The 22,462-nt window shown below is 50.2% G+C and overlaps 4 protein-coding genes across 4 annotated transcripts; 2 read left to right on the top strand and 2 right to left on the bottom strand.

Annotated features, from left to right (window-relative positions):
• Window positions 1-451: 451 nt before the first annotated feature.
• HOO65_010534 (TBC domain-containing protein C4G8.04) lies at window positions 452-4,021 on the top strand (the record flags this gene model as incomplete). Its single annotated transcript, XM_070999742.1, has 1 exon — window positions 452-4,021. The coding sequence occupies one exon, from the start codon at window positions 452-454 to the stop codon at window positions 4,019-4,021; it is 3,570 nt and encodes a 1,189-aa protein (XP_070862356.1).
• Window positions 4,022-4,496: 475 nt separating this feature from the next.
• Window positions 4,497-5,303, bottom strand: HOO65_010533 (Enoyl-CoA delta isomerase 3; the record flags this gene model as incomplete). The annotated part of the gene is made up of 1 exon (XM_070999741.1): window positions 4,497-5,303. The coding sequence occupies one exon, from the start codon at window positions 5,301-5,303 to the stop codon at window positions 4,497-4,499; it is 807 nt and encodes a 268-aa protein (XP_070862355.1).
• Window positions 5,304-5,835: 532 nt separating this feature from the next.
• Window positions 5,836-7,382, top strand: HOO65_010532 (Alpha-1 3/1 6-mannosyltransferase alg-2; the record flags this gene model as incomplete). The annotated part of the gene is made up of 2 exons (XM_071005767.1): window positions 5,836-6,007; window positions 6,124-7,382. 2 exons carry the CDS (start codon window positions 5,836-5,838, stop codon window positions 7,380-7,382), a joined length of 1,431 nt encoding a protein of 476 aa, XP_070862354.1.
• A 1,079-nt stretch (window positions 7,383-8,461) lies between these two features.
• HOO65_010531 (putative Serine/threonine protein kinase) lies at window positions 8,462-12,445 on the bottom strand (the record flags this gene model as incomplete). Its single annotated transcript, XM_071005295.1, has 2 exons — window positions 8,462-11,930; window positions 12,021-12,445. The coding sequence occupies 2 exons, from the start codon at window positions 12,443-12,445 to the stop codon at window positions 8,462-8,464; spliced, it is 3,894 nt and encodes a 1,297-aa protein (XP_070862353.1).
• Window positions 12,446-22,462: the final 10,017 nt, after the last annotated feature.

The raw sequence follows: 22,462 nt of genomic DNA, 5'->3' as shown, positions 1-22,462 counted from the left end.
TCTGCGTCCCTTTTCCCAGTGGCATTTCCCCTCGCTTTGAAGTATTTTGTATTTATTTTTAATTTATTTTAATTTTAATAATTGTTATATTTTCTGTGCGTTGCCGTCGTGGGAATTGTTTTATCTACTCAATTTTTGTTTGTTTTTTATATTCGCCTTCTTCGATCTCAGGCACAAGATCGTGCTATTATTATTGCTTCCAAGGCAATTTCCGAATAACCGATAAGACCCAAGAACTTGGTCGCTATTTGCTGGCTATCCTTCGACTAGCCAATCACCATCTCGCTTGAGGCTTTGCCCAACATCTTCTCTCAGTATCATGACCACAGTAGCTGCTTAGTAACTCGTGCGAGACAGAATAACCCTTTGTTCTTGACATTGCTAGAAGCTTTTTTTTTTCTACTGAGTGGATTTTGGCTAGCTTGCACTAACTAGTCATCGTTGTTTCATTATGGCTAACAAAAGCAACTCTAGCAGCGTTGCAGCTAGCCCCCGTCGTGCCCATCACGTCTCCATGTCATCATCCATGCCTGTTGCCTCTCCAGTGTCAGGCTCTCCCTCAACATCGGCATTATCCTCGTCGGCTTCTACATCCATCAATGCTATTGGTCTGAAACGATCCACTTCAGCCCATAGTGCTGCTTCTTCACGCAGCCATCGCTCAGTACGAACCCGTCGACGGCCTGGGCATCACTCTCAACAGTCGCCCTCTACAAGCTCGATCAACACCACTGCAGCAAATACCATAAGCGACAAGAGCCTTACTTCATTTCCGTCATTCTCTGGCGAGTCGCCTCGTCTGGATGCTAACTTGGGATTTAGCAGCATAAGTGGGAAGCCCAATAATGCCACTACTGCTGCTATCAACGCCACTAGCACGTCAGTCCAAGCAAAATCACTAGCGATTAGGCCTTCCCTTATGCCTCGGACACAAAGTGCAGCCGGAAGCCTCCAAAACGGGAAGCACCACCACTCGACTCCAAGAGACAGATTTGGCATTGGCATCGTGCCATCGCCAGCGCTTGCCGAGCCTGTCACCACCCCTGCTACTACATCATCTGCGATGATTGTTGAAAACCTTACACGTGGCGATGAAGACGCCACCGAATCACGCGGTCTTTTTGAAGACGACCCGATTGCCATTACAAAAATACCTGGTGCCTTGCATCTCGCCGGCGACGATCACATTGAGCGGCTTATTGCACGCCATGGTGCTGTAAGCTTGGTACGGCAGATTGCCGAAGACCTAGCCATGCGTGACGTTCAGATGTCTGCAGCACGAAGGCGTGCCGAGGAGCGAGAGCGTGCTCTGCGGAGAATCTGTCGCGAAAGCGGGCTATCCAATCTTGAGCTAGAACAGAGACTCAAGGCAGTCGAAACGGAGATGCGGGATGTCGACAGCACCAAGCGGAGGCCAGCAAGCATGCTCTCTGATATGATGAGTGACGCCATGGATTGCGACGTTCTCAAAGACACAAATGACGCTACAATTCGCGCAGTATCAAACTCAACGAGTGGTGTAGCTACGGGAGGTAAACAGAACCCTAGCATCACAGGAACAAAGGGGACCATTCGAGGCTGGAAGGACTACATCTGGGGTGGTACGGCTAAGAAGACTGATTCTCCCTCGCACACTCCTGGTAAGACAGGCGTTGTACGAGGAACTGGTAGCGGCAATGACAAACGACCTCCACTACAAGAAAGCTTGTTCCACCCGCCTGAGCAGGATGCATCAGGGTCTTCACATGTAGGAGGGTCCGTGAGATCCTCCAGCCGCTCATCTGCAATTAGCATTAAAACGACAGAAAGTGAGTTGTCCCGCAAGACCTCTCTCGCTAGTTTAGCCCTTCGCCTTGTTGCTGGTGGTGGCTCGACCTCAGTGCGCGATTCGGACACGCAAAGAGGCCGCTCTAAAACTGCCGCTAGCAACTTGCCTGCACATTCCGGCACCGTAAATGCCCGACCTTCGCCTGCTGCCCGGGCGTTGTCAATGCAGCTTGCACCCAAAGGGTCGATGGGGTCTGTGAACTCTGCAAAATCTGCTGCAATCTCCTCGACCGTGCGGCGGTCTGGTGCAACGCCTATTTCCGTGCCGGCACGCGGTACTCTTCCTGAACGTTGGGACACCATGAAAAACAGTCCTCCCGGCGCCGGCAGCTCCACCGATCCTATCCAGTCTGACGAGAACTTTGGTCCTGTTGAAATGGATACAATTCTCCCTCCGGATGCACAACCACCCACTCTTACACACATATATAACCGCTACGCTATTCGAGAGAAGCTCTTAACTGATCGCTATGGCTTTATCTACGATCAACGCCGCAAGAAGAGACAGCGAGATGCAGCAAAGCTGGCTCAGTCAGGCGGCAAAGACAAGCGGAGCATCCATAAAGAAATGCTAACAAGCAACGGAGCTCGCGCAAGCATATCTCCTAATGGGATGGTGGAAGAAGGGGGAGATGAGGAGGAAGACCAAGACGCTTGCCCCCCATCTCCCTCCCAGGAATCAGCTGCAGATGTCCCCAAAAGCCGCTGGCAGGACTACCTCAAGGTTGCCACGTTCCCGACTGAGCTTCTAGCCCACATGCCATCCATAAATATGCCCTTTTTGGAAGTCACTGAGGGTAGCGATCTTCCATCCAAATCCCCCACGCCGTCAACTAGTGCCTCGACGACGTCAGTAGCCCAAGGCAAGATTCGCGGCTTTGCACCAACGGCTAGCACAACGACTTCTGCACCCGTATCTACCCAAGGAGAGACGTCTTCATCTTCTGATTCCACGACGGCCACTACAGCCACGGCCACTGCATCCTCATCATCCACTACATCACTCCCTTCTACTTCTCAGCATGATGCTATTGCCACCAGCGATGATACCGAGCCGGTTAAACTGCTATTAAAACAACTAAGTGACATGCATGATCATTTACAACGCGAGCGTACAGTGCGATGGAATGATTTCCTCCGCAAAGTCCGTGCAGAGCGTAAACGTGAGGGAGAGGCCGCGGCTGCTGCTGCCGCGGCCGCGGCCGAAGCACGATTCGAGGCTCCCGCTGTAATTCTGCCTGAGGCTAAGCTAACAGACGGTGAAATGATTGGTGTTTCGGGACTTGGCAATAAGGGCAAGGTTGGCCGCGCCAAATGGAACGAATTCAAGACACTAGTGCTTAGTGGCATTCCCGTTGCCTACCGTGCCAAGATATGGGCTGAGTGCTCGGGAGCCACGGGCCTCCGCATCCCCGGGTACTACGACGATATCGTTGCCCAGGGCAAAAGTGGTCTAGACGAGACTGTTGTGTCGCAGATTGACATGGATATTCGCCGCACGCTCACAGACAACATCTTTTTCCGCAAGGGTCCGGGAGTGGAGAAGCTAAACGAAGTGCTTCTTGCATATGCCCATCGAAACCCCGACGTGGGATATTGCCAGGGTATGAATCTCATCGCAGCTAATCTGCTTCTTATTACCCCGGCGGCAGAGGATGCATTCTGGATTTTGGCTAGTATTGTCGAACTTATTTTACCTTCGGGGTACTACGACCACTGGCTCTTGGCATCCCGAGCCGACCAACATGTGCTTCGGGAGTACGTTGCTTCTGTGCTCCCTCGGCTATCAAGCCACCTGGATGCGCTCGGAATTGAGCTTGAGGCTCTTACGTTTCAATGGTTCCTCAGCGTGTTCACTGATTGCCTCTCTGCCGAAGCACTATTTCGTGTCTGGGACGTTGTTCTGTGCACGCACGATGGCAGCACCTTTTTGTTCCAGGTTGCCCTGGCGCTGCTCAAGCTGAACGAGCCAGCCCTCTTAAGCTGTGAGGGGTCTGCAGCCGTGTACACATACATTAATCACCAGATGACAAATCATGCAATCAGCATTGATGGTCTCGTACAGGCTAGCGAGGGCCTGCGAAGGCTGGTCAAACGTGATGACGTAATGGAGAAGCGGGAACGGGCCCAAGAGCGTGAGAGGGAGGTTTTGAGACAGCGTGAGTTGAGGCTAGCAGCGGTGGCTTCCGTCTAGGAGTAAGTGTAAGCACGGGTGTGGGTTTGGGTGAGTCGGAGTGTGAGGTGAGTGTGAGTCTAAGTGGCAGATAAGAACTGGATTGAGCATATATCTGCATGTTTTCACTTGCCCTCTCTCCTGCCTGTTATTCTGCCCTTCTGTTGTATTGTTTTATTTATTGCGCCCGATACCCCCTCACGAAGTATGTAGTAGAAACGAGATTGCACTATACGTTTTGTCTTGAATTAGGTACACACAAGAAGCCACTCATACACTGATATATAGACATCCTCTTGCGTTGCTATAAACAAAGAAAAAAATATAACATGGCACTTTATCATGTATTTCCCAGCCGCCCATCAGATATACAAGCAAATAAATAAACTAACATCACTAATACAACACACTCTTTCCCCGCCGTACTGGTGTTATCCGGCTCGCCATGGAACTTTATGCTTGAGATTCCAAGCCCACACCACACCGAAATCAGTGTCTAGAGTCGGGATTTGGGTGCTTGCAAGCCACGTGCGTTATACTCCTTCTCCATCTCGGCATTTAGTTTTGCTTCGCGCGCCTCCTCCTTGTCGTAGCCCGCTGGCGTCAACATGTCTAGCAGGTTGCGGTTCATCTCGCGTTTCATCAGGCCGTACACGCCGGTCTTGCCCTTTTCTGTCAGTTTACGTGTTGCAACTAGTTCCAGTGCCTCGTTTAAGCCACCCAGCACGTCGACAATGCCGAGGGCCAGGGCCTCAGGGCCCGGCACCCGCTTGGCCTCCAGTGCCAGCGAGCGGTAAGCTGAGAAACTGAGCTTTTCGCGGAAGATGTGCGACATCTGCGGCTTGAGCGGAACGCCAAAGTCTAGTTCGTTGAGGCATATAAATCCACGCGATGGATTCATTATGCGGTAATCGTGGTACATTGCCATCATTAGGCCGCCGGCAAAGGCATGGCCAGGTAGTAGCGCAATGGTGGGCATTGGATATGTAGCAATGCGGGCCCACAACTTATACAGGTAGTTGACCCAGTAATCGCGCCCAGTGGATACGGCATGCTGCAGGTCAAGTCCATTGCTGAAGAACTTAGGGATGCCGGACGTAGTGATGACGACGCCCATGGGGTATCGAGCCTCGAGAATGTCGAGTGCTTCGAGCATGGCGCCGCAAACGGGCGCGACGAGTCGGTTATCGGGCGCATAGGAAATAGTCAATAAGTAAACAGTTGGAGCGGGCTCGGAAACCAGCAAGGCGCCGCCAGGGTACTGACCCATGGCGGGAATCTTGATGTTGAAGAGCTGGGCCATGGTGGCGAAGAGAGGAGGAGAGAAGGGGGTGGTTTTGACAGGCAGAGCGCAGCAACCAAGGGGAGAAGTTGAGCACTACAAAGTTGTAGAATAATTAAAAGGAAGATGGATGCAAGGATAAGATAGGAGGGTTGGAATGCAACTAATAGATAAGCAAAAGCAAGACAATAAGAGACAGAAGAAGATGTTGAAGATTGGGGTTTTATTAGTAGCAAAGTAGCGGCAATAAAAAATAGAGGATAAGATTCAGGCAAAGTTTAAGAGAAACTTTATTTTTTTTTGGCGGTTGGCATCGATGGGCTGATAATTGCCGTGGCCCGAGCTTCAACTGCAGTTGTCGTTTGGGGCCGCCTCTTCCTTCACATGCTTGCTTCCTTTGATATGGCAGCTGGCAGACCAAGTTTGACAGTCTGTGACAGCTGTTGCTTACCAGGGCTTGCTATCTGGCCAAACCAAGCTTCGCGATAGCTTCTCAGACTCCCTCTGCCCCCCCCCTGTCGTATCTTGCCAAACTCTTCCGCACATTTCTATTATGGCTCCCCCTAAGCCGAAGACTTTTGTCTTCTTCCATCCTGATCTCGGCATTGGAGGTGCCGAGCGCCTAGTTGTTGATGCTGCTGTTGGTCTACAGAATAAGGGCCACAAGGTAGTGATCTTTACGTCGCATTGTGATCCAAGCCATTGCTTTGAGGAGGCCCGCGATGGTAAGTAGCTGGCTAAAATGGGAGCCAGTGCTATGCTGGGATATATGGTCCTTATGACTTTAGTACCAACACCGCCAGTAACTTCCCGTGCATCACTAACACTCTCGTCTTGCTAGGAACCCTCGATGTTCGGGTCCGTGGCAATCTATTCCCGGCCTCCATCTTTGCCCGCCTGACCATCCTATTCTCTATTCTGCGGCAGCTACATCTCATTCTCCAAATATACCTGAACGGCGAGCTTGCTGCCCTCAACCCCGATATCTTCATAGTCGACCAACTCTCTGCCGGACTTCCCATGTTGCAATATCTCTTCCCCAAACAGGGCATCCTCTTCTACTGCCACTTCCCCGACATGCTGTTGGCGCGCGGCCGCGAGAAGCTAATTAAGCGCCTGTATCGTCTACCATTCGACTGGGTCGAACAGTGGAGCACAAGCTACGCACACGCTATTGCCGTCAACTCCGAATTCACCAAAAGCATGGTTGCTAAAACCATGCCTGGCCTAGCCCAGCGCGACCTGCGTGTAGTTTACCCTGCAATCGAAACGGAAAGCGACAGACAAAAGACTACTAAAGCTGCCAAGAAATCCACGGAGAAGAAGACCGCCAAGAACAGCACCCGAGAGGAACCAGTCGTTGAATGGCTTGACGAAAAGGTCATCCTCAGCATCAACCGCTTTGAGCGCAAAAAGGACATTAGCCTTGCCATCAGAGCTTTCGCTGCTGTGCCCGAAACTAAACGTGCTGGTGTGCGTCTTGTGATTGCTGGTGGTTACGATCCGCGAGTTGCCGAAAACGTCGAGTATCACACCGAGCTCGACGAACTTGCCGCATCTCTTGGCTTGACGACCTTCACAGCCAAGACTACTGTGACAGCACTTGCCGCGCCCGCGTCCGCCTCTGTGCTCTTTCTGCTCTCGGTGCCTACAGCACTCAAGACAGCGCTACTTAATGCCGCTCATCTGCTCGTATACACGCCCTCGCACGAGCACTTCGGCATTGTGCCGCTCGAGGCCATGGGTGCGGGTGTCCCGGTGCTGGCGTGCAACAACGGCGGGCCGGTCGAGACAGTCCTGGACGGCGCCACAGGCTGGCTTCGGGATCCGCTGCAACTCAAAGCTTGGAGTGAGGTCATGGCAGAAGTACTAGGCGACGAACCGGCAACACTACACCGGCTGGCACTAATGCGTGAAACAGGCCGGAAACGCGTGCAGAACTTCAGCGTCGAGCAACTGGGTGAGCGGCTGGATAGGATCTCACAAGACATCGAAGATACGCCCCGGCAGCGGCCGTTGTTGACATCGTTCTTAAACCTACTCAGTATCTTTGTAGCGTTTGCATTTGGCTTGGCTATTTCCAAGATACTGTCTCCGTGAAAAAAAAGAAGAAACAGAAATGCACGGAGTGATGATATATGTATTGTAGTTGTATTTCTACACAGGATGGCAAGAGGCGGCTCTTAGTTCAGGGCAACAATCACAAATTTTAAGTTATAGTTATGCAGGCAATCTACCGTTTAATCAACATAATATTCAAAATCAGCGAATGTCCATGAACGCTGCACCCCGATGGATATCTCTAAAAGGTATATCAAGATAAAACCACAAATCATTTATCCTCCCAGCCTATCCACTATACATAAAACGTACAGGAAAGAGACACATAGATAGCAACACGGCAAACAGAAACCAACAAGTTTAAGTAAGACCACAAAAAGACAAAGAAAAAAAGCCAGCCTCAGCGCCAGATCGACTGGGCAGAGAAGCCAAGCATCTGAGAGCCAATGGAGGTAGAAAGATATAAGGGGGGGGGGGGGGGGTTGAGTAGAAAGCAGTGAGTGTGTTGCTTTAATAAAACCATGTCATCACGCATAAAGACATGCATATGTATGGTGGAGATGTATGGTATGTAGTTATGCTGACAGGGAACATCACAGATATGATAAGGAAAGGGATGATTAAGTCATGTAATCGACAGACACAGAAACTGCATGCATGTTGAGAAAGATTTGGGACCAGATACAGACGGTATCAATGAAACCATTTATATCGTGTTGTGGTTTCAGATGTATCGGGTTGAAAAAAAAAAAAAAAACAAAGGGGAGGGGAGGGGTCTGATCTGAATGTAGATTGAGATGATTTGGAGTCCATAGCTGAGTCCAGAAATGGGAAAGGTTGTAGTTATGAAGGCGACAAGGAAGAAGAGAAGAGAAGAGATAGAAAAGCAAGAGTCCGTCCATCCAAATCCAATGCAATCGCAACTTAATGGTTATCATAAAAGGCCGTGATCGTGAATGTTACCGTAAAGGGAGATGAGAAAAAAATAATGAGTAAGAGAAAATAAAAAAAAAGAGCCAAGAAAGGAATATAAACAAAGCTTGATGGGACAAATAAAATAGGGCAGAAAAACAAGGAGAGTGTGGTGAAAGCAGCGTCCCGGGCCACAATAGATGCCCCTAAAGATAGTCGACCTTCTTGGCCGTATCACTGCTACAGACGCTAGCGTTAGTATCGCGTCTCCGCGGTAAGAAACGACTGCCGTGGCCCCCATAGCTTTCAGACATCCGACTTCGACGTCGCATTGGCAGCGTTAAGCCCTCATCGCTATCGCTATCGCTACCATCAGCGTCATCATTCTCGGGCATGCTCTTAAGACTGCGGGATGGCGTAATGGGGGATTGCTGTTGTTGGGTAGCCGAGATCGGGCTATGTGGCGGCCGTGTTGCTACATCGAGCTGAACAGGTATGATGTTCTCTGATCGCTCAAGATCCAAAAAACCAACCATGCGGGTTTTAGCCATTGATGTATGAGTGGCTGAGTCTGTGGTATCTGTAGTGTGGTAGACATGGCTCGTCGAGTTTAATGAATCAAGGGCGGGAAGCATATCGCCATCCATATCAGCCGAGACCGAGCTAGCGCCACTAAGAAGAGCGGGCAAGGAAGGATCCGACTGGTAGGCTGAGACATTATTAGGCTTGTTGCACTGCCCATCTTGTGCGAGGTTGGCAGACGAAACAGGGCTTGCCAGCTCGCTGGGGCTACTCATCGGCGTACCAATAGCTTCGCAAATAGAAGAAGCAATGGACTGGGTCGAGCTAAGACCAGTCGAAGCACGTGTGCGAGTATGGGGGACGCCAGCACTGGAAGAGCCGGTGCTAATCTGTGATTCAAGAGACTGAGTAGGAAGGGCATCTGGAATAGTGTATTTGTTGTTCCCCGTAGTTTCATGAATGGTGTGGACGCGATGGGCAGTCACTGGTCGTTCGTCTACTTTGACTTTAGGCTCTGGTTGCTGTGCGGGGGAATGGGGCTCTGGGAAGTTGTTCTCAAGAGGTGTCAGACATAAGAAGGTGTTAACTCCTCTAGGAGACACCGCCGTAGTATAGGGACTCCGGCCCAGATCAACTGACTTTAAAGAACGACCATGGCGGGCATGGCGAGGAGTCGATGGAGCAGTAGCATTAGCGCCAGTACTGGCAATCATCAGCTCAGGAGAAGGCTGATCACAAATGGTGGAAACAGTTGGGATATGACTGTGTGTGACACCACGAGTGCGAGAGCCAGATCGCAGCTTGTGTTCAGCAGATGTTGGAGCAGGCTGCATCAATACCAAATCGTCTCCGCTATCAAAGACAGGCCGGTGAATTGGGTCATGGCTAGCCGAGCTCATTGATCTATCGAATAGCGGAGTGCTCATAAGCCTGCTATGCGACTTGCGGTGGGATCGTAGGGAAGCCGAATGTCGTAGACCAGGTATGCGGCGGTGAGGCTCTTCTAGTGACTTTTCACGCACGTGCTCTTGGTACATAGCCGGGGCACTGGGATGATGGGGGGTAGAAACTTCGGGAAGAATAGTAGCAAGGGGATCGTACACCATCTGAGAAGCACCTGAGGAAGTAGCCGTTATGCTATTAACAAGTGGGTGTGGGCTCTCTTCAGGTCGGATGCTTTTCCGGCGTGACTCCCAAGCAAATATGGAAGATTGTACGCTAACATTGCTGCCGAGACCAGAACCTCTAGTGATCTCGCCGCATGAGCTTGTGGCGCTGCTGGGAGCGCGACGCCTTGACTTGCTGCTGTCGCGCTCCCCGCCCCCTAAAGGGTGCATAACCTTCTCAACAACCTTCTTCATGTTTTTTATAGCAGAGCGCCAGCGGTCATAAAAGTTTATTGGCACAACGGCGCGGTTAAGTTCCTTTTCGTCAACCTGGATCTTGTGGCCAAGAGACGGCTTGGCAGGGTCAGTATCCTCTAGCCATTGGTGAACATCAGGAATATCGGCGACTACCCAGGGGTGTCGCTTGATATCGTGAATACGGATGCGCTTTTCGGGGTCCTTGATGAGCATCTTTCGCAGAAGATCGCATAACTGAGGATCAACTTCCTCGTAAACCAAATCGTTGTCAGCTCTATATGGAGCACTGTTTTGCCGTTCGTACAACGAAGTAGTTTTGGGCGAGGTTGAGGGATCGACGGGAGCAAGACGCTGAGTAGGAATGACGACATCTTCTGTGGCAATCTTCTTGAACATCTGGTATTCATCCTCGGCGAGAAATGGAATGCGAGCATAGATTAGGCAGTACAAGGTGACACCAAGAGACCAGATGTCAATCTGTTCCGAAACCTTGAATTGCTCCGTTTCCAAATCAGTGTAGCACAGCTCAGGAGCAAAGAAGGCCGGCGTCCCAACAGTCTTGGCCAGCTCGCGATCATCGTCGAAATCCTCAGCTTCAGATTCCGATGCAAGCCCATCATCATCGCCTTCTCTGGTAGGGCGGCCAAAGTAAGAAACGCCGAAATCAGAAATTTTAACCCGATGACCTTTAGTCATCAGCAAGTTAGCAGGCTTTATATCACGATGCACAACACCCTGGTAGTGAAGATGTTCAATTCCAAGCACGGTGTCACGGAAAGTTGACCGGGCCTGGCCGAGGGTGAAGCAAGGGACATAGGAGAAGTCGTCAGCAAACGCATCATGTGTGACAAGTGAGTTGTAGTCCAACGAAGAGTGTGAAATCACCGAGTCGCTGAGACTGGAAGTACGGCCACGAAGTGGCCTATCCTCGGCGCTATAGTCGCCTAGACCAGCGTGCACATCAGAATCGGGGTTTCTATAGTGCTGACATTCTGCGCTGACTTCGCCCTCATTTATGTCCATGAAGTGATGTGATAACGAGGAAATAGAATGGTTGCGAGAAGGCGCGTGGGAAGGCGCCCGGGAAGGCGCCCTTGAGGGAGCACGAGAAGGGGCGCGGGAAGTTGCACGTGAGGCAATCACAGAGCTCGGTAATGAAGAAGCAATGCCGTGATCCAAGAGTCCAAAGTTGTGGGTTGAGACATTACGAGACATGGATGTACTGCTGTCGTCCTCGGCAAGGTGCTCATAGTTCCAATGTGCAGGTTGGTTGAGAATTGCAGCGCGGTCTTCCTCCTGCTGGATTTTCTCAAGGTCGCCTAGGTGCTCTTGCAAGCGTTGCTGGTTGAGCTGCAAGTCTTTGCCAGTCAAGAAACTAGACTGCATGCCTTGCTCGATACGGCGGCGTTCGTAGGCTGCGATATGGGGAAGACCCTTTTTACGCCAGCAAATCTCGCCAAGTTCGACATACTCAAGCACCATGTAAATCTTTTTCAGCTCTGGATCGTCGATGACCTCCAGGAGGCCAACAACGTGAGGGTGCTGGATCTTTTTCAGAATAGCAATCTCGCGCATCGTCTTGCGGTCTTTCTCAGGGTGGGCAGTGATTTTGCCCAGCCGGCGCTTTTTGCTGAAGCGAGGAATAATTTTAATGGCGACTTCTTCTTGGGTGTCGAGATTCAGGGCGCGTTTGACCTTTCCGTGGACACCCCGACCCAGCTCCTTGATAACTAGGTAGTTGTTGATGACCTTGCGGCCATCGGCCTGGCGCTTGAGGGCTTTGTTTGTTCTAGATGGGCAGGGCAAAAGAGATTAGTTGTTTGTTATTAGTTTTGACGGATGGTGTTGGAACGGGGCAATCAACGAGTCATGTACGTACTCTCGAAATGTATGTGTTTGCAGGGGATGCAAGAATGAATTTGGCGTGGTAGAAGGCGAAGTGGAATCAACGGGCGAAGGCACAATGTTGAGATTATTATTACGAGGGGTCGGAGGATAGGAGAGCCCCTGCGACGCAGTCGGGGACGTTAAGGATAGCGATGCATTGCTGTCATTCAAGGACTGTTGGGCCATGACTCCGGGACTAGAAGTGGCGGTGATGGCAGTGGGAGTGGTAGCGGTGTGAGAAGGAGAGGTGGTGGTAGTAGTGATAGTGGCAGTAGCAGTGGCAGTAGCAGTGGCAGTAGCAGTGGCAGTAGCAGTGGCAGTGGCAGTGGTATTTGTGCTATCTTGAGCGGGTTCCGAGACATCGAGAGGCTGGCCCGGTTTAGGCTGCCACAACTGCGGAGGGGGAAGTGGCTCCATGACGGCGAGATGATCGAGTGCGGCCCTGATCGTATGACGACGACATAGTGGACAAGATGTAGAGGGAGGGAGTCCCTTGGGGGCGGCGCACAAAGGCAGCCAAGTGGTGTTGCGACTTTCGAGATTATCGACAGCAGCAAAACAGACACTAGCGGGCGGATGGATGGGGCGTATGACAGTGAGTATGCGATGTGTATATTTAAGGCGAGGATTTGGGCCGGATGAGACAACGCATTCGTTGTGTGTAATGCTGACTTGGGGCGGGATCAAAGCCGGGATCGGGGCCAAGTTGAAGTAATTGTGAACGGCTTCGAAACGCACGGGTTTTGCTGATTAGTTGAAAGCAATGGGAGGAAAGGAGCAGGAAAGGAAAGCAGAAAGGGACGCGTCTAGTATGGCGACACTAAGACGTGGGCAGGCCGAGTCTGCAAGAGTTAAAAGAGAGGAACAGAAGGTGAAGAACGGGAGTGAGTATGTTTGTGTCTATCTCGCCATCACACAAAGCCTGTGTGCACAAGAGCGTACAATATAAGGACCGTAGAAAACAAAGATTAGCACGGGCAAAAGGAGAGCAAGAGAAAGACGACTAGACTAATAGCCACCCTGATGGTAAAATCAGACAACCAACGGCCGAGAAAAAAGATGGACGTGGAAGTTTAGTGAGAGAGAGAAGTTGAACGGAGGCCAACTAAATATTTAGAGGTGGGCAAAGCTGCACCTAAAAAGCATCGCCAGAAAAAGACAGAACAAGAGAGAAAAAATGGCGGAATTGATTGACAGGGTAAAAAAGAAAAGGAAAAAAAAAAAAAAAAAAAAAAAAAAGGAAGGGACCCAGCAGCGACAAACGGATGGGAGGATGATAGAAGAGAACAGGCAAGAAGCCGCCAAGTAACAAAGCTTAGGATTGACCTTTTTGCTGTACTGTGGGTTCGAAGTTGCAGCTAGTTCTGGGGGGGGGGGTTGAAGGATGAGCCCCACTTTCCCTGTAGGTTGAGAGTCAATAAGATAGATAAAAGAACGAAAAAAAGGAAAAAAAGGAAAAAAAGGAAAAAAAAAGAAGGCGCGAAAAGATAAAAGAGCCGCCGATAAATTACATAAACTGCAAGATTTAATTTAAAAGGACTAAACAACAGAGCCCCAAGTTAAGCCGAAGAAGCCTAAAATGCAGGTATTATTTTTTCGAAGTCGGCACTGTATGCGTTGCTGATGCCGTATAGACCTTGTAGTATATGTATGCGTGTGTGTGTGTGTGTGTGTGTGTGTGTGTATGTATAACTATCCCTTTAGGGGCGGGTGCCTCTTATCTGTAAGCCAAACCACCAGCGCCGGTGCTCGACGGAGACATCGAAGGCGTGGCTGCAGCGTGCTGTGAGAAGAGCGTGAGAACTAAAGCCGAGAGGGTTAGGAGGGGGGAGGTTTTCGCTGTTTATAAACATAGCTTCCTGTGCCTTGTTTGCCTCTTTACCATCAAGCTCAACCTTGTACCCCCAATCCCGTTGATCCACACACTGCCCAAGAACGACGTGCGCAGTATAGAAATAGAAAATGGAGTAGACAGATGAATACATGGAACGAAAGACGAGATAAAAACAGAGCAAAAAAGCGAAAAAAGAAGAAGAACCCAAATGTTTGCCACTGCACATCAGCACCAGAGGCACCCAACGAGCCACTGTCTCTCGCCCACCCATCGTACCATTCTCCTGTTCAAGTTGTATTTATTTGACTATGACTCGCAGGTGAGCGGCACACACCGTTTGTAGATTGAGACAAATCAACTCCAATGCATTCGAAAAGAAGGAAATTCTGTATCGTCTTCGCCCGGCTTCCCGCCAGAATGCGCTGAAGAGCCTCTCCCTCTGCCAACCAGGCGTGCGTGCGGCTCCTATTCTTGCCCAATTCACCATTATCGCCATGCGACTCCGGGCTTTAAACAGGGCAAGATCCGCTCCGGCTGGCTGTTGTCCTCAAAGACGCCTGTCAGGGCCGGTAGTTGATGTGCTCTTTGCTGCTTTATTGAGGCGCTTATTTTAATTGTCTACGTCAACGTGCTCTTGTATGGCAAAGTCACTGGAACTGGATGATAGTATCGCGAGATGAAAAAAAAGAAACAAAAAGAGGCCAAAATACCGCAAATCTCTTTTTTGCGCACTGTAATCACGATACTGACATCTCCCTTAATATACTGTCCTAGCACTGAGACAGTAGGAGCCCCGTCGTCACTGTACATGCGGCCCTAGACGGCAATTTGCAAACACCAAAGATATGACGTCTTGTCGGCCATCGAGGGGTCGAGTCGCTTCTCTTGTTGCACACTGCGCCGCCCGCGATGACGCTCTATTTTCTGAGGCTCTTTTCTCTGTCTCTTCTTAGTTTGTTCTTGGAGAACCACGCCACGGTGCAAAGAGGATTGATTACTGTTTAGGGTCTTCTTCCTTCTCTCCTCCTCCTCCCTCCAGAAAAGTTGGAGATGAAGATCGAAAATGCTGGCTTTTGAGAGGCCTGCTTGGGGCTAAATCACAAGCATTTCTCCTGCAAGAAGCTACACACACACGCAGAAGCTTTGACGCAAAATTGGCAGCTGTTTGCTAGATACAAGACGCGCAAGACAAGACATAGAAAGATCAGGCTTTCAGGAGACCGGCCGCAAGTTGTTTCCATGCCAAGTACATGCGCCTATAGTCGTGTGAAGCAGCCAGGCCAAGTACATGTACACATCGTACATGCCACATAGCCGTAGCCAAGTTCAATGGCGGTTGCGGGCTCACAAAAATGGCCTGCCCCAGCCCAGCCACCGGCAAGCGTGCCGTTATGTCATCAGTAAGTAAGGCGTAGAAACATAAGTGTCGTCGGCGACCAGTGCTTACAGCAAGGTCTACCAGCCAAAGTCAAGAATCAACCCCTTTGAACTTGGCATTTTATCGCTGTAATCTCGCTGGGTCTTCTGAAGGGGCTTACTCGCTGCTTTGTACATCCTGTGGCCGGACCGCTGCCACTAAACGTTCGCACAAGCAACTGCGTAAGCACAGACGCTGGCGGTCGCAGTACTAGTGCAAGGTGCACCAAACAGCGCAAGACAACGCAAGAGGGCAAAATGACTATCGGCATCAATCGAACGTCTGCACGACTCATGCCATGCCCTTTTGCTTGTCCCGTTTTGCTGTGTCTTTGTATCCCATCCCCGTATCATAAAACAACATGCAAACGAGCCAAAGTGCGACGGGCCAGGATTTTGCCGGAACGGAAGGTCCATTCATCAGCGTTAAGGGCTGAAAAGTGGAGACTCGGCCGCCTGCTTGTCATGGAAAACCAGTGAATGTCAGAGAAAAGGAAAAAAAAAAAAAAGAAGAAAGAAAAAGACAAAAAAAGGAAAGAGCCAGATGAGGAAAGAAGAGGAGAGAACAAAAAGAGACAAGCGATACCGCCTTGGGTTTAGCACCCTTTTCTCTCTCCCCATCCTAACACGCATCCTCTTCTCGCTGTAGGAGAGGGACGGACGGCCTGGGAACGTGGAGGCAAACAGTAAAAAAAGCACACAGAGAGGAAAGAGCAGAAAATAGAGGCCTTGGATTGCCAGGCTGGCTGGCGAGCTCTTATTTTTGCCCTGCTGGCCGGCCTGCGGGGGGCTCACTGCTGGGTCTTCTGTACTTTCGACTTTCGCCTGTGTCCTTCCCTGCTGGGCCAAGTTGATGCTAGGCTGCAGAGGCCTATTCACTAGCACTCCACTAGTGCTTCGTCTCGTCTTGTCTCCCTCAGCTGCTTTCCTGAGAGCAAACCTACTTCATCTTTTCTCAGGCCTCTCTTAGAGCTTGCCTCGCCCCACTTGCCAACCCAAGTAATCCAGCCCCAAATGAACAAACGCCCGTCACAGACTTAGCAGCAGCAAAGCTTGGCCACAAACACAGTAGATAACGGACACTGGCCTTTTTCAGCAAGCTCCAGAAGGAAAGAAGCCAGACAAGCAAACGAAAACCCAACAAAACGCAGGAACAACGCACGATGCAAAATAGAAAGTGGCATGTTCATGATCTCCTTTTTTTTTCGCCTTCTCCACTTGCACACTTGCTGGTTGCCGTGTTTATTGCCAGTCGAAGCATCAAGATCAAGTGCCCGACCCTCCTCTTGTTCCCAAGCACGCCTAGCTGTTTGTCCTCCAATATCGCCTGCTTGCCGACCCTAGTGAATGCTATACTTCCCATGAAATCAAACTAGCGCGTAATGCATGTAGACCCAGGCAGATAGAGTCTGTGGATTTCGCAATGCTAATGGGCGTTGAAGAAAATCAAAACAAACGGGTAGACAGATAACGACACGTACAGATAGACAGAGACAGGCCTTCTACCGCTGCACATACGCTACGCTGCACATACGCTACGCTGCACATACGCTACGCTGCACATACGCTACGCTACACCAACGCCCCCCCCCCCCCCCCCAAAAAAAATACAAAATACAAAATACAAGGTACTTTGCTTTCTCTTCTATCAGGCCATCTTTACGTGTATCAAACACGGCTCTTTCCCAACAATCAAGCACCGTCAAGAGCCCAAGCTTGCCAACACTCGCCATTGCTTCTGCTTGTTTGCTGGCTTGCACTTTCCTCGTCGTCTCCGACTCCAACCACTCAGAATCCCAGGCCCCTCACATCTCAAGGCTGACCGACCTCCAGTGCACCAGAAAAGCGGGTGTTTCACATCAGTAAGCTAGACTTGCTGCTACGCTACAGCTGCTGCTGCTGCTGCTGCTGCCTCGTTTTCCGTTTCTTGCAGCAATAGGCTTGCGCTGAGCTGCTAGGAAACGAGCAGGCTGATGCAAGGTGCCGATAACAACAAATTGCCCCTACACGTACGGCTGCTTGGGCGACCGCCAGGGATACCAAGGCAAGCGGCACTGCACTAGTAGCATTATCAGCCTCGCCGCCGTTTACCCTCGGCGTACCCATCCATGTCGCATACTGTGCACACATATGCATACATGAACTGAGCGTAAAACCTTGGTTGCTGTTTGTTTGAGACCCAAGAGCCTCAAAAACTCAAACCTTCTCAAAAGAAGCCCATCGTTCGCCCTGGTCTCAAGGTCGCTAGGGATCAAAGGCCTACACCAAGACGAAACATCCTCAGCCCCTCTTGAATTTGACGGCTATCCGTCGTCAAACTAGCCGCAACTCTATAATTTCTCCTTCTCCTTCCCCTCGTCCTCATCTCATTAGCTTCTGCAATCGCTCTGCTCCTCTCTGGGCCCCGCTTGTTCTTTGTTGCTTCTTTGTTCCCCTTGTGGACCCCCCTCTTGACTGCATCAAACTCCTACACCAAACCGTCCTTGTTGTCTCGCTTTCTCTCCTCCCCCCTCTCTCCTAATCCCTGTGTGCTGCTGCTAGTCTGATTGATACTTTTGGCCAGCCATGCAGCAAGCATGCTGCGTACAAGTGCGCATGTATCGCTTTTACACGGCATACATGTATCTTGCTATGGTACCGCAGTTGAAGCTCATGTAACAGCGCAATGGTACATGTGTACTTTGCAATAGATAAGCAGACACGGATCGTCGGCTCAGCCCAAGTAAAACTAAAACAACACAGCAAGTCCATATAGCTGGCATCGCATGAGACATCTCGAAGCGAGGCAGGGCAATACCTATTCCAACTTCCTAGATAACTGTCCTCTCGGCTTGTTGATTTGTCCATCTATATGTTGCGCACATATAAGAAAACTGTGCTGCTGTCATGTCGCCTGCCCCTTGTTGAGGCTCTCTCAGGTACCAGCTTGCCACACGCCCACATACAATGTCTCACACACTCGATAATCTTGCTTTTTTTCTCCTGCACCGTGCTATATTGGCCGTCTTTCTGTCGGATATGCACTGTGCAGAGTATGTGGACGGCCGTAACATGCAAATCCGACGCTGTCGACGGAGTTACAGACCAACAAGAAACGGCGAGCCCAATGTCACTGTGTATTGCATTGCTCCTTGACTGTATTGATTTCCGGCTTCTTGGATGTGCTGGCCTGTCCTTTGACGCAGATTCGTGAGCGCAGGGATGGATGGGCCTCGGTATGTGGCCCAACGAACTGCCGGGTGTTTTCTTAGATACAAGACACCCAACCCAGCCTTGGTTTCTCTCCAGTTTGAGGCCGGTTCCACGGATGCGTGTTTTTTTTATTTGCATACAATAAGCCTCGTAGCATAGTATAGCCACCAAAACTCCATCCAGCACAGGCATGCATATGGCATGGAATCTCGCGGCAAAGCAGATAAGACACTAAAAGCAAGGCGATTCGTCTCCTCGAGAGTCTTCTTCTTCTTCAGCCAGAACATTTCCCACACCCCTCCCCCCCCCCCCAATCCTCTTTTCCATTTCTTGATATTTAATCCTTTCTCTAGGCTTTCAGATAAAGCCTGCCTGCGTCGATGAGCGTATCGCAGGAAATCTGCCAGCAAATCCCCAAATCCTGCTTCATTCCGGCCCGTTGTTCAATGTTGGATCATCGGCTCCATAATTCCATTCCAACGCATTCTGCTTCTCTGTATCCCACTTCTTCCCTCACCTCACGCTTCTACTCTCAAACATCTAACTTTGTCTGCTCTACACCCTGCGCTATAGCTCCGCGAATCTACACAGCACGTGGATCATGGAGGGGCCGTATGAAGCAAAAAGAAAAAGAGAAAAGGCCTAGTAGTGGGTTTCCGCGTTTCAACCAGCTTAGCTCTCTTGCGCCTTTTTATACATGGGAGCGCATACCGCGATAATATGTAGGCCTGTAGAATCCTTCGCCCCCGTCCACGTATTAGCAAGCAAGAATAGACAGAGTTTGCATGGCTATCGATAAAAGTGGCTCGGAAGAGAAGCCCGAGCTCAGCCAGGCCGAGATGGAAATTAATGCCCCTGTCCTCTATCTACAATGCTAGCTGCGGGTCATATCGAAACCATAGCCAAACGTGGAGTTTGACTGACGAACAAAGGAGAAAAGAAAATAAACAGATACAGAATGAAAACATGTGGATGTGTGCATGCATATAGACAGACACATATATGTGTATACCGACGCGTCTCTATACACTATTGATAGCTATTAATAAACTGCTCTCTCTTTCGGTGTTGATACGGCCCTTCTGAATCCGAAAAATGGTCGCGGTTGGGGCAGATGTGTAGTAGCTAGGCTAGCATAGCTGCATGCCAAGAACGCGAAGAGCGCTCTATGGCAGAGCCGGCAGCGAAGGTATCGTCTCCGCCCAGGAGGACAGGGCCGTTTACAGCACAGGCAGATGCGCTAATCATTTCCACATCGTTGTATCCAAGTATCTAGGCGCTAGTGCGACCAATTCAACCAACACAGTCGTCTTCTCCAAGCAAGAAAGAAAGTGACAAAGAAATAGGACCCCCGGAGCCTCCCACACGATAATTCGTCAGCTTGCGCTTCACCTACCCCGCCATCTCGCTGTAGTTGCGAGCTGCAGTGGGGTCATTACGAGAAAGGGCTCCACCAATTTGCCTTCAACTCCGTTTCTGTTTACCTTTTTGCCTTGGCTATCCTTCATTCCCTCAAAGCTCCTTCATTCCTCGATATATGGCCTCAGAGCCCGATGGGTCTTTTCTTTTTTTTTTTTTTCTTTGACAAAGTGCCCATTCCGATGGCCCTCATAAGACCCCTCGGCTGTTGATAATGGGCAGCTTTGTGCTTGCTGCTTACCCCTCCCTACGTATTTTGCAGGTTCCGAGGGTTAGAGTAAAAGGGTTAACTCCCTTCGCTTGCTCGGTTAAATTGCGGGAAAATACATAGCCGGCTGCCCGCTGTCCCGAGCCCAGTAGCCAATGTCGAACGAACTTCAAACTTCATTTGCCACTAGTAAACAAACGATCTACACGAAGCTTATCTTTGGCTTGCTGTCTTCGCCTTCTTCATTTCCCCCATTTTCTGGGGCTTCGCCGTCACTGTCTACAGGGATGATACAGAAAATAAAATCCCCGGACTTGCTTATTACCATGTACATATAACTTGTGCCTATACCTTGTACTTGGCCTTCGACTGGCCTCAAATGCAAACCGTTGCACCAGCCCAAATTTCGTCGTATATTCTCTCATGGCCATGTATATATAATTTTTTTCTTCTCGTTGCATTCAATTAGCCTATAATCCCCATGTCCGTGATGGCCTTTGCGTAGGGACTGAACAACGTCATCTCACTCATGTTAGCTTCTCCAGAAAACGCAAAGTCCCAAAGTCAAAGCCACACGAGATTAAAGTGAGAAGTCATAAAACCCTGGGCGCAAAAGGAAAAACCCTTAGATTGCTTCACACACCCTGCAATGTCTTACAATGACGCATTTCCTAGTTCCTAAAAGGTAACGTGGAAAAAGTCTTCCTACACGCTGACTAGCCCTGCCAGACGGAAAGAGAAGATATCTGCGCTTTGAGTTCTCTGCGTCTCCGAAAGATAGTGAGACATGGGATGGTGGCGCTACGGAGGGAACAAGAAAAGTAAGAGAGGGCATGGACAAGCACAACCCCGGCTCCTTGCCTCGCTACGTTTTGATATGATATCGAGGCTGGCACTGCCCGCATTTTCTTTCCTGGCTCCATGTAGTATGTACAGTACAGTACACTCCTTGCGTAGTGTATACAGGTACTGCGTACTTTTGCCGCCCCATATTGCATGGCTTGTCCGGGGGTTCTGAGTTTCTGTTGGTAGCCTCCTTCAGCCAGCTTCCCCGTCTTAACTAGCTTGATGCCCAATCCATGAGCGGTGAGTCAAGCGCAGGTCGAAAGGAGACGACGAAAGGGAGAGCGACAGGAGCCTGGCCTTCAAAACTTTCGCCCAGGGTCTGACAAGCCAGGAATCCTTACAGCACGTCAAGCAAGGGCTTGTAAACATCTCCTGGGCATACATGGGGGCTCTGGGACTCTGGGGCTCTGGGGGACAAGAAACCAGAAGACCAGAAGGTGAGCCTTGCTTCGTGTGGTTGGCTACAGCCAATAAAGATAGCATGGCAGCAGCAGCAGCACGACAAGGGCCTTCTGGAGCAAACCCTTGACTAATGAAGAGCGCGGCGCAACAGCAACGTAGCGCTCATAAATGTCACGATAGGCCGAATGGCTATTATTGTCTGCTGTAGCCGGTCGCAATAGAGGCTGTCCCTTTATCGGCAGGCTCTTTATCGACAGGCTCTTTCCTGTTCTTAATCCCACCCAGTGTGTTCTGGATGCCTATATTAGGAGGATGGGAGCAAGAACAGAGCGCCTTCCGGCTTCTTGACACGGGGAAATGAGAAAAACTATTATTCAGGGATCAAGAATGGGGTGCAAGGAAAAAGCCGGGAGAGAACAAGGTAGAGAGCAAACAAAAATGTAAGCAGGCTGGACCAGAAAGCCAGGAAAAGTGAGGTGGGAAGGAAAGAGACAACAGCAAAAAATCTCACGATCCTCGGAGCACTTGGACAACACGATGAAAACTCAAGAGCGAGAACGGCAAGACCGCGTTGGTGCAACAGCAAGCGGATCCTGTCCTCTCTTCCTTCCTTTCGCTTCTTACATAATACGTTGGAAGCCCTTGCTTATTTTGCTTTCCCTTCAGGTGTGCGTGCTGTCGACTTGTACCGCATATCTATGGGTGGGTGATTATGACACGAACATGCTCGATTTAGCTTGGCATGCATGTTTTCTCTCTATGCTTCTTTGTAGGTTAGTGATCGTTGGCCATTGTTCTCTTCTTTTCTCCAAAAAAAAAGCTGCTATCGCGTAGAATTTCAAAGCCTCAAGCCACATTCAGATCATACCAGGCCACACACCGGGTGGGGAGGCAAAAAAAGAGAGAAAAAAAAAGAAGCCAGAGCAAGATATACAGCGGAGGAACAAAGAAGTAGGAAATAATGGGAAGGAGAAGGAGAAAAGGGGAAACGCAATGGACACAAAAGGCAGGCACACACGCAGGTCACTGCAGCAGAAGCTGTGTGTCTATTCAAGCCGTGTTTTCTCTTCCCCAAGATGAAAAGGCCAAAAAGGAAGGTGAGAGACATGCAGGCTTT

The sequence above is a fragment of the Ceratocystis lukuohia genome (genome assembly GCF_044167205.1).
Source record: "Ceratocystis lukuohia strain C4212 chromosome Unknown Supercontig1_pilon, whole genome shotgun sequence".
Lineage (NCBI taxonomy): Eukaryota > Fungi > Ascomycota > Sordariomycetes > Microascales > Ceratocystidaceae > Ceratocystis > Ceratocystis lukuohia.
Note: the sequence above shows the minus strand (reverse complement) of the source record. Positions and strands in the feature narration are given on the sequence as shown.